Below are 12,341 nucleotides of genomic sequence, written 5' to 3' on the forward strand. Positions count from 1 at the left end.
CACTGAATAATGTGTATCTTCCAAATGTTGGCATGTTTCATTATATAATATATTAAAAATCATATTATTATCACTACTGGTCTCATCAGCAGAATCTTTACATATTAGGAAGTTGTGAAGCTCATGGTATTAGATACAAGTTTTAAAAAATTTTAATGTTTTAATTTAAATTTGAGAAAGCTCAGATTTTATCATTGGCAACAAATACTGTGAATGGTTTTGCAGGTGACAGGCTCACTTCATCCATTTTTAAGAAAATATATGACAAATATGACAAAGTACTAGTTATATACTATTCTTGGAGAATTGAGAAAATAGTCACTTAAAACATTTTTTGTGTCTTGTCGTTCAAATGAACAACGCTGATTGATTGAGTATATTTTAATAGTCTTTTGATGCTTTTTGGTGATGCATTTTAGATGTATCTCAGATTATAGATGCAATTAAGTAATAAACAGAAAACTTCATTTGCTTTATGTTCTGTAGAAATAATGGGAGGGATTGCATACTCCTAGAATTTATACTCACATCTGTAGCATGGAAGCTGTTGCTAAAAACCATTTCTCTCCCAGAGGAGGTTGTTTCTCCTCTTATTGTTGCCTGTGTTAAAACTGAGGTTGGGGGGCTTCCCTGGTGGCGCAGTGGTTGAGAGTCCGCCTGCCGATGCAGGGGACACGGGTTCGTGCCCCGGTCTGGGAAGATCCCACATGCCGCGGAGCGGCTGGGCCCATGAGCCATGGCCGCTGAGCCTGTGCGTCCGGAGCCTGTGCTCCACAACGGGAGAGGCCACAACAGTGAGAGGCCCGCGTACCGCAAAAAAAACACAAAAACTGAGGTTGGCATCTTCTAACTACTCTCTGATTATCCCAGACCTTTGTTTTATCATTATCTTTCAACAGCCACTTTTTCTTGAAAGCTCATATTATCTTTCTCAAAGCTGTCTCCTGTATTTAGCTTTAACATAATCTTTTCTAAACAAATCTAGATATCTTAGGATTTCTCCCTACCCTTTATCAATCTTTGAAAAATACATGATCGCTTTTGAATAGCATAAAATTCCTTAGCTGTCTCTGAAATTCTGATGGGAGGAAATACAGTGTTTAATTTTTATTTTATTATTTTTTAATTGAGATATATTTGGCATATATCATCTCTTTTATAGAAGGGAAAGGTCTTAGCTGCTTAAGATACTTCAGATTTGTTAAGCTTCGCTTTCTGTAATTTGTATTACTAAAATATATTTGGACATTTTTCTAAAATTAAAATTGTTATTATATCTAATAATACCTTTTTTTCCCTTACTTACATTTTAAAATCAGCTCCTCATCCCATTGTTGTTCTTAGCTACTTCAGCATCCATGTTGCCTCTGTTGGCACCCTACCTTCATAATTCTTCGGTTCTTGATGCCATTCATCTCTCCCACAAGTCTTTTTTTTTTTTTTTTTTTTTGGGACATGGCCCACAGGCCCAGCCACTCTGTGGCATGTGGGATCCTCCCGGACCGGGGCACGAACCCGTGTCCCCTGCATCGGCAGGCGGACTCCCAACCACTGTGCCACCAGGGAAGCCCTCCCACAAGTCTTTTAGCCAGCCACATAGTACTTGAAATTCTATCTTCTCAGACCTTTAAATTTTACAGTTTCCTTCCATCACTAACCACTGTTGCATTTTGAGAGCATGAGATAGATAGAACTGCTTCCCAGGTAGGAGAGCTGGCATCCTAGTCAGGAAGCTAAAGAATAACAAGATGGAGATGTCTCTTGATACTGGGCACTAACCAGAGTGGCATCTCCCTCTTCCAGTGGTAAAGTTAAATGATTATATTGAAATTATATATCTCAAATTAGAGTTTAAAATGCTCTCTTAAGTTGGAATGTTAAAAGTATTCTGAATTAAGTTTCTGCAAGAGAGGTTAAATGATGCATGATAAAAAATTACCTGTCTAAAATAGAAGTACCTAGTTTTAGAAAAATATTTTTGTTTTGCACCCTTAAATATTCTCTTCTAGCAAGTTTAGTGGAAACTTACTACTTTCTGGGTAGAAAAGCATGTGAGTTTTAGAATTTAATGTTTTTGACAATCTATGTATTAGAATAATGTAACTCACAAGGCTGATACGGAAAACTTAGGATCTAGATTTTCCCCCATTTTTGCCTTAAATCAATAGGACATCTATTTTATTATTTTTTGCCATAGTTTTGTTTGGGAGTGAATAAAAAGCGATAAAATACCTCTCATTGGGCCTAATATGCATTGGGTTCTGTAGAGCCGTTCATTATTTTGTTATAATTGTGGTCATTGTTGTTTGCTAATTTTTTTTGAGATAAATATTTTCATTTGGTTATGATTTCTAATGGATTAATATTGCTGGAAGTGGGAGAAACATACTTATTTTGAATTTTCTTAAGAGGATTTAAAAATATCCTTTAATTTTGTTACAGAAATAAGAATCAAGCTCTACGATGACAACCTATTTGGAATTCATCCAACAAAATGAAGAGCGAGATGGAGTCCGATTTAGTTGGAATGTTTGGCCATCAAGTCGACTGGAAGCTACAAGAATGGTCGTTCCAGTAGCAGCCTTATTTACACCACTGAAGGAGAGACCAGATTTGCCACCCATTCAATATGAACCTGTTCTGTGTAGTAGGACCACTTGCCGTGCAGTTTTGAATCCTTTATGGTAATTAAAGTATATGGAAAAAACTAATGTCACTATGATTTTAAAAAAATGTAGTTTCTTTCTTGCTCATTTATATAAGATTATCTTTGTTTTTGATTAGAGTTATTTTTTCAAATTAAGGTAGTCAGATCCAAAGAGCTATAAAATCTTAGGATCATTCTAGTTGTAGAGAGTTGTTAAGAAACCAAAATGCAAAGTTGTCACTGTGTAAACTGTTAGATTCTATCAGTATTCTCTAGATACTGATGCTGGCAATCAACCCATCTTGTGTCATTTGAAAGGTCATAATTGAGTGGTATGGTGTTTGAAAAATGTTGATTTCTTGTTACGTAAGCCAGACTCTCAAGAATTAACTTTTATTCCTCTTTCTGCTCCCTCTCTCTCCACTCAGTCCACTAGCAAATCTGGTCGATTCCATCTCCAGAACAATCAGGATTCTGTCTCTTACTCTCTGCTAGAACATGGTACTTCAAAATATACCATCTTTTTCCTGGATGGTTTCATTATCCTCCTAACTGGTCTTCCTGTTTCCGTTCTTGCTTTTTAGCAGTCACTTCTCCACTCAGAAGCTAGAGTTTTACAAATGGATATCAGATTATTAAAATTGTTCAATAGATACTTATTACACTTGGAATGAAAAATCCATAGCCCTTATCAAGACCTATAAGACCCTATATGATCTATCCTTTGTGTATTTCTGCCTTCATCTTGTATCATCCATTTTCTTTATTTTCATCTGCATTATACCTTACCCTCTCTCTTATCCTTGGATATACCTAACTTACTTCTACCACAGACTTTGTGCAATAGCTATATGTGCTGCCTGGATTGCTTTGTCCCCAGATTTTCCTGTGACTGGTTTCTTTTCATTCTGATTACATGTCAGTTGTTTATTTTTTTATTTTTATTTTTTTTGGCTGCATTTGGGTCTTTGTTGCTGCGCGCAGACTTTCTCTAGTTGCGGCGAGAGGGCTTTTCGTTGTGTTGTGCGGGCTTCTCATTATTGTGGCTTCTCTTGTGGCACGTGGGCCCTGGGGCACGCGGGCTTTAGTAGTTGTGGCTCACGGGCTCTAGAGCACAGGCTCAGTAGCTGTGGCGCACAGGCTTAGTTGCTCTGTAGCATGTGGGATCTTCCTGGACCAGGGATCAAACCCGTGACCTCTGCATTGGCAGGCAGGTTCTTAACCACTGCGCCACCAGGGAAGCCCTTCGGTTGTTTATTAATGAAGGCTTTCCTTTAAAGTAGCCCTTCCAAATACATTCTCATGTCCTGCTTTGTTATCTTTAATCTTTATTATCACTATCTAAAAGTATCTTCTGTGTTTATGCGTTTACTTGTTTATTGTCTTTCTCTTCTACAATATAAACTCTGTGATAACAGGGACCTATGATCTTGTTTACTTCTTTATCAGCACCTAGAATAATGGCATTCAATAAATATATTTTTATTGAATAAATGCTTTCTAGATCTGAGTTTAGAAGTTACTGAGCCATTTGGAGAAAAAAAAACACCTAAAAATACATGGCTTTTAAAGATTGCTTTGATATCAATTTGAATGTATTCATTTTCAGAAAGAAATTAATTTTATTGAAATTAGGATTATTGTACAATTTAACTGAACCATGAGCTATTGTATCTTTTCTTAAAACAGTCAAGTGGATTATCGAGCAAAACTCTGGGCTTGCAACTTTTGTTATCAAAGGAATCAGGTAAGAAAACCCCTGTTGCAGATGTTAATGCTATAATACTGCTCTAAATATGCAGAAAGATGCATATTTAAAAATAAAGATGAAATAACTTTATATATGATGAAACTATCTTTTTTAATAATTAAATGATCAGGAAATAATTATTTTCAGTTTAAAATTTCACACAATTTATTAAAAGAAATTTTTTTTTCTACCTGCAGTTTCCACCTACTTACGCTGGTATATCTGAACTGAATCAACCTGCTGAACTTTTACCTCAGTTTTCTAGCATTGAATATGTAGTTCTGGTAAGAACATAAGAGTAACTCTTTAAGAAATTTAAAATATCCAGTAATTTATACCAAAATAACTGTTAAATTGAGCTGATTTAAAAGGCATCATTTTTTTTTTTAAGAAGATGTTGGGGGTAGGAGTTTAGTAATTAATTAATTTTTGCTGTGTTGGGTCTTCATTTCTGTGCGAGGGCTTTCTCTAGTTGTGGCAAGTGGGGGCCACTCTTCATCGCAGTGCACGGGCCTCTCACTATTGCGGCCTCTCTTGTTGCGGAGCACAGGCTCCAGACGCGCAGGCTCAGTAGTTGTGGCTCACAGGCCTAGTTGCTCCGCGGCATGTGGGATCCTCCCAGACCAGGGCTCGAACCCGTGTCCCCTGCATTAGCAGGCAGATTCTCAACCACTGCGCCACCAGGGAAGCCCAAAAGGCATCATTCTTGATTCTCACATTGAATTGATTGAGAATTTCAAAGGTAAGAACTGTCAAGGTCAGTTTGAGAAAGGTAATTTCTGTTGTAGTTATTTGAAAGGTGGCCAAGGTATTGGGTGGGGTGGTGTGGTTTGCTATACCAAATAGATCAATAAACAGTAAAATATCAATTTTGCTTTGTAGTTGGAAGGTCAATTACAAATACTTGGTCAGTATGACGCTCGAGGCTAATGATATATTCCCAAGTCTAATAATGAAATTACTCTTGCATTGGCCCTTGTTAGGAAAATCATTTTTCTTCCCTTTCTGAACAGCTTTACATAGTTATTTACATATTTAAGTATTAAGGTAATATTTTTTTTGAATGTTGTAGAGAAACCAGAATATGGTTCACTGAGCCAGTCAGTAATTTGTCCACTCGGGCTAGTTTCCAGTTCTCTTATAATCCAATTCAGGGTTAGATAATTATTTTATAAAAATCACCTAATTTTGCTTTTAAGCTTTATAGTTACTATTTTCTTATTTTAAAAGAAATAAGTGCTTATTATAAGAAATGAAACCTCATGCAGTTAAGTAAAATTGAAAGTGAAAAATCTCCTTCATGTAACTATAAATAATGTTTTTAAACTGAATTTTTCACTTGATGATGTCTTGGATATTTCTCCATGCATATATAACCTGTTTCATTTCTGAAATGGCTTTATTAGGATTCCATTGTGTAAATGTATTGTAAATTATTTAATTAGTCCTCTATTGATTATCCTATGTATTGTGCTGAAGTGTTAATACTTTTAAAACATTCTTTTTTTAATCGCAACATTTTTTAAAAGCGTGGTCCTCAGATGCCTTTGATATTCCTCTATGTGGTTGATACTTGCATGGAAGATGAAGACTTACAAGCCCTGAAAGAATCTATGCAGATGTCATTAAGTCTTTTACCACCTACAGCTTTGGTTGGCCTAATTACTTTTGGGAGAATGGTGCAGGTTCATGAACTTGGATGTGAGGGCATTTCAAAAAGCTATGTCTTCAGAGGAACAAAAGATCTGTCTGCCAAACAACTGCAGGTAAACAACAAGAATGGTAGTTTTAGCCTGTTTGTGCACATCACTCTACGTATGTCTATAAATGCCTTCTAGATATACGTTTCTAGAAAATATTATGAATGACTAATATAATTGTATTATAACAAAGCCTTTAAATTTAGTGTTGGCCTCAGCGTTCTTTCATTTGCCTTAAATTGTTATCGTAGAGATTGAAGACCCTTCACTTTTGAAGTATCTTTAAAATTTAGAGTGAGACTGAAGCTATTTTACTAGATTTGAAAGGTTTATAGAAGAGTCATGCTCAAGACTGAGAGAAGGTAACCACAGAATTTTAGCTTTTGTTTCTTTACATCTCACTTAGGAAAAAAACACTTTTGGCAAGGGTACATATTTTAAGGCTTGAGAGTTAATAGGTGAACCACGAGTATATATATCTTTTCACACACTAGGACATTTTTATCTTTGCGGCAAATTGAAGCTTTGTCTTCCAAGGCAGGGAGTTATGTGTAACATACTAGGATCATCTTGGTGTATTTTTCAAAATCTTTTTCTGTCCAGAGATTTTGATAGATCATAAGAAAGTGAGTGAATATGTGCTTCAACTGGAAGATAGTTGAGAGGGTAGAGATTGTTCATGTAAGTGTTTTGAAAAACTTTCTAAGTGATTCTTTTTTAAAATTAATTAATTAATTAATTTTTGGCCACACTGGGTCTTCGTTGCTGCGTACAGACTTTCTCTAGTTGCGGCGAGTGGGGGCTACTCTTTGCTGCGGTGCATGGGCTTCTTATTCAGTGGCTTCTCTTGCTGCCGAGCACGGGCTCTAGGCTCACGGGCTTCAGTAGTTGTGGCACGTGGGCTCAGTAGTTGTGGCTCGTGGGCTCTAGAGTACAGGCTCAGTAGTTGTGGCACACGGGCTTAGTTGTTCTGAGGCATGTGGGATCATCCCGGACCAGGGATCGAGCCCATGTTCCCTGCATTGGCAGGCGGATTCTTTTTTTTTTTTTTTAATAAATTTATGTATTTATTTATGGCTGTGTTGAGTCTTCATTGCAGTGCGCAGGCTTCTCATTGCATTGGCTTCTCTTGTTGTGGAGCACGGGCTCTAGGCCTGTGGGCTCAGCAGTTGTGGCTCGTGACTCTAGAGCACAGGCTCAGTAGTTGTGGCGCACAGGTTTAGTTGCTCCACAGCATGTGGGATCTTCCCGGACCAGGGCTCAAACCTGTGTCCCCTGCATTGGCAGGTGGATTCTTAACCACTGTGCCACCAGGGAAGTTCCTCTAAGTGATTCTTATACAACCCCCAGTTGAGAAATTACCCTGATTGATAAGCCTGGTATAAAGTAGACAGATATGAAATCAGACTTTGGAGGCATCCAGGTAGCCCAAAATGAAAAAAAAAAAAAGATTTTGAGGATGACTAATTTGAAGCTTAGCAGACTAGGATAGTGGTGCTGCAGTTAACCGAGACAGAAAATACTGGAGGAATATGCAGGTTTGGAGGGGGAGGATAAATGAACAGTGAATATGGTAGTGAATCATAGTAGTGATTAAGATTTGAGGAAGTGGGGAAAATTAGAGTCTGTGTTCTTTCAAGAGGTTTGTTGTTGAAAGTAGGGAAGGAGATAGTGTGAAAGTTTGAGAGAGAGAGGACTGAGTTAAAGAGGTTTACTTTAGGAGGGACACTTGAATGTGTTTATACACAAAAAGAAAGAGACTAAAGATGGTGAGTGAAAGGAAGAGTGAGATGAGGGGAGTGAGGTTTCACAAAACATGACAGGGATTCCTTCAAGAGCATAAGAAGCAGAGTACCTTGAAGGGGAGGATCACTTGTTTCCATGAGACAAGAGAGAGTGGGCAAGTTTTAACCTCTATGTACCTTAGTTTTGTTTTTGTTTTTTTTTGCGGTACGTGGGCCTCTCACTGTCGTGGCCTCTCCCGTTGCGGAGCACGGGCTCCAGACACGCAGGCTCAGTGGCCATGGCTCACGGGCCCAACCGCTCCGCGGCATGTGAGATCTTCCCGGACCGGGGCACGAACCCGTGTCCCCTGCATCGGCAGGCGGACTCTCAACCACTGTGCCACCAGGGAAGCCCATACCTTAGTTTTTTCATGTGTAAAGGGAGATAATAATGGTATGTATCTTACAGGGCAGTCATGAAAATTAAATGGATTGTGCTTTTAGATGTTTGCTATTACTGTTATTTTTAAACTGTAAATTTATTTAAAGTAGTTTATTTCTAGTTCTGATTGTAGAATACATTTTACTTAAATTATGTAATATATATGTAATACATAAAACATCTGCCTTTTTGAAACAATGAATGCATGCAAACTAAATTTTTTCCTCCATCAAAATGTTTTTATCTTCCTTCTCTACCCATCTTGTTGAAGAGAGCCTGGTCTTGGTTCCCCAAATCGTTCTGGATTCAAATCTTAAACTCTTCTAGTTGTTTGATCTTGGGCTGATCTCTTTGCTTGTTTTCTCCTCTTCTATGGAAAGGAATAAACAATACCTATTTTACCAGATTATTTTATTTTAATACTAAATGAAATAATGTAAGTGAGAACACTCAGTGTAGTGTAAACTCTTTCAGGGCTTCATAGCAAAATCTAGGCTAATATCTTGCTTTGCTACTTACTAGTTTTGTAACCTTAGGCAAGTTACTTAGCCCTTCTGAGTGTCAGTTTTCATTTGCAAGGCAGGAATTTAAAAATCTACTTCATTATATTTTGTGAGGAAATAGTATATACAAAGAGTTTAGCACAGAATCTGGCACATAAGTCCTCAGTAAAAAGTTGCTGTTCATTCTAGCAGTGTAGGAAATACTGCAGGATTGGTTCAATATATTTTTTTTTTTGCAAATCTTTAGACTTTCTGATTTTCTGTTATATACTTTTATTCTATTACTTTATGATTAAGCATTTCTAGATTCAAGAAAATTTTAGTAAAATAACATTATTTTCATGTGTCTAGAGAGGAATTCTGCATACATCTAAAATTCAGAACAAAACTGGCAGTTTGGTTAGGCATTAAGTCAGAAAATTAAGAAGAATAGACGTACAAGGTGTGTGTACCTTATAAACCCCATTAATACAATTCCTTGTATCTCTCCTTTATATTTATTACAGTTGCAATTTTACACTTATTTAGCTAATGATTTAACTCTTGTCTGTTTCACCAGATATAAATTTCCATACGGTCAGGGACTATATATTTTTTTCAACATTAGATACCTGGCACATTGAGATATAGTTGCTGAAAGGAATGAATGAAGATAAGAAATATAGACATTCAAGTTACACAGTAACTTATTTTTACTTAATTAGAAATAAAGTATTTCTGAGCTAGTATCCCTCTTTTTTGCTCACATAGCACCTTGTACTTTGCTGTCGTATGATGATCATTTCATTGTATTACTGTTTACCTAACAGTCTCCCCAACTAGAACTTTTGCTTTCTGAGGGAAGAGACTTTGTGTTCTTTATTTTTGTGTTCCTGTTGCCTACAGAAGCACCTTGCATGTCATAAATATCTGATACATCTTTGTAGGAGTAATTAAATGGATATCACAAAAATAATCTCTTTACAGGAAATGCTGGGGCTCTCTAAAGTACCAGTTACTCAAGCAACACGTGGTCCTCAGGTACAGCAGCCACCTCCTTCCAATAGGTAATAAATACGGCAAAGAGAATTTTACAATTCATGTGGCTATTTTAAGCATCCTATATCCTTAACTTGAATGTAGGGATTCAGTGATACTATATTGTTAAACATTTTTAGGAATATAAATATTGCATTAGTATACTTTTTAAAGAGTTGAGGTAGAATCACATCGCTGAAAAGGTTGGTTTTTCATTATTACAGTGTAAGGAGTTTCTTTAGTTTTGATATATTCTTGATTTTCTAAGTTCAGAAACACTTAATTTTTGTGGTTGAAGGCAGCCAAACAAAAATAGTGCCCCACAAACTTTTCATTTTGCCTCCTTAGCCTTGGAGTAGCTTTTTCCACTAAACTTACTAATCAGAGGTGGTCTTACTAAAACTGAGTTGATGTATCTTCTCATAATTAATTCAGTAACCTTAAAACTTACTCGATTGGTAAAAGGAAGATGCAGTCTCAAAGTAATACTTGGTTTGAGTGTTTTATTTATAGTAGTTGTACTCAGTGTGGTTCTTCACCAGTGGGCAGCATCACCTGGGAACTTATTTGAAAGGTAAATTTTTGGTCACCACCCCAGACTTACTGAAACAAAACTTTGGAACCAGCAATCTATGTTAAAACAAACCCTCCCACCAATTTTGATGTACACAAAAGTTTGCGAACCATTGTTCTACTGTGTATTCAAATTATTTTTCTCTATTTTTAAGAAAGTGGACAATTTGTTTCTTAAACCCTCACCCACAAACATTTATAAATGGATTTTTATTTAATTTTGTTTTGCAGGTTCTTACAGCCAGTACAGAAAATAGACATGAATCTCACAGATCTTCTGGGAGAACTGCAGCGAGACCCGTGGCCTGTACCACAGGGAAAGAGACCTTTGCGTTCCTCTGGGGTGGCACTTTCCATAGCTGTAGGACTACTTGAGGTAGTGACAATAGCTTTGTTTTGGAATGTAAATGTGTATGTGTGTGTATGGAATGATATGTACAAGATAATGTTGGGTGGAAAAATCAGGTCATAGGACAGCGCATATGTGATTTTATTTAAAGTTTGATCTGTGGTATATCCTTTTGTGTATAGAGAGGCTTCTGGAGGGATATTTACCGAATTGTTAACAGTGGTGGGTTAAGGAGAGTTTTACTTTTAAGTAGAATTTGAAAATTTTACACTTGACATATATTAGCTTTGTAATTAGAAGAGTTTTTTAAAAAATGTTTTTTAAAATTTGAAATGTTATTAAATGTATAGAAAAGCTGCAAAGGACTTTTTTTCTGAACTATTTGAAATTAAGTTGCTGAAGTGATGTTACCAACCCCTTGAATACTTTAGTTGTATTTCCTATAAACCAGGATATTCTCCTACATAACCATAATACAACTTTCAAAGTCAGGTTTTGAAATATATGATACATACACTGATGTATTATACAATACATAACACTGATACATTGCTACCATCTAATTCTCAAAACTCATTCAAGTTTCACTGGTTATCTCAATAATTTCTTTTACTGAAAGGATTTAATTCAGAGGCATGTATGTAGTGGTGATGTCTGTTTAGTCTCCTTTAGTCTGGTATAGATCCTCAGCCTTTCCTTGACTTTCATGACCTTGGCACTTTGGAAGATTCAGGCCAGTATATAGAATGTCTCTCAAATTAGGTTTGTCTTGATGTAGCGTCACAGTTAGATTGAGGTATTGCATCATTGGAAGGAATATCACAGAAGTAATGGTCTGTTCTTACTGTATCCTCTCAGGTGGCACCTGATTTTCATTTGCCCATTATTGATGATTATGACTTTGATCACTCATTAAGGTGTGTCTGCCAGGTTTCTCCACTGTAAAATTACTCTTATTTCCCCTCCTTTTGTAATTAATAAACATTAGATGGTGAGGATCTTTGAAACCATGCAAATATCCTATTCTTCATCAAACTTTCAATTCATTTATTAATATCACTGTGGATTCGTGGTTTCCTATTTTTTACAGTGAGTTATCTGTTACTATCATTTTTTATTCTTTTAACTTTCTACTTTGACATAATTCCAAACATATGGAAAAGTTACAAGAATGGTTCAAAGAATTCCTTTAAAGCTTTCACCCAGATTCCTCAGATGTTAACATTTTATTACATTTGCTTTATCCTTCTCTCTCCAGATATTTATATAGTGTGCTCTCTCTATAACTATAGATGTAGCTATATATAGGTATCTATTTATATGTTACACACATATAAATATTAAAAAACCATTTGAAAGTCAGTTACAAATGTGATGTCCCTTTACTTCTAAGTTCTTTAGTGTGCATTTCTTAATTACATAAGAACATTCCTTTGTATAACCGCAGTTCATTTAACAATCATGAAATTAACATTGATATAACACTATTTTCTAATCTTTAAACTTTATTCAGATTTCACCAGTTATCCTAAAAATACTGTATATTGTATTCACTTGTCACGTCTCTTTGGTGTCCTTTATTCTGGAACAGTTCCACAGTTTTTCTTTTTGTTTCATGACGATACTTTTTAGGAGT

General features: G+C 36.2%; 1 protein-coding gene across 1 annotated transcript in view; it reads left to right on the forward strand.

Moving 5' to 3' along the window:
• The first annotated feature begins 2,447 nt into the window (after positions 1-2,447).
• Positions 2,448-12,341, forward strand: part of SEC23A (SEC23 homolog A, COPII component) — a 55,404-nt gene continuing 45,510 nt past the window's right edge. The window contains exons 1-6 of the mRNA XM_024762064.1: positions 2,448-2,684; positions 4,337-4,394; positions 4,595-4,681; positions 5,927-6,163; positions 9,733-9,812; positions 10,588-10,732. Of these exons, the coding sequence (XP_024617832.1) occupies positions 2,464-2,684; positions 4,337-4,394; positions 4,595-4,681; positions 5,927-6,163; positions 9,733-9,812; positions 10,588-10,732 (828 nt within the window). The 5' untranslated portion in view covers positions 2,448-2,463. The remainder of the gene's footprint in view (positions 2,685-4,336; positions 4,395-4,594; positions 4,682-5,926; positions 6,164-9,732; positions 9,813-10,587; positions 10,733-12,341) is intronic.

Source organism: Neophocaena asiaeorientalis, unplaced genomic scaffold (genome assembly GCF_003031525.2).
Source record: "Neophocaena asiaeorientalis asiaeorientalis breed wild unplaced genomic scaffold, Neophocaena_asiaeorientalis_V1.1 scaffold190, whole genome shotgun sequence".
NCBI classification, from domain to species: Eukaryota; Metazoa; Chordata; class Mammalia; order Artiodactyla; family Phocoenidae; genus Neophocaena; species Neophocaena asiaeorientalis.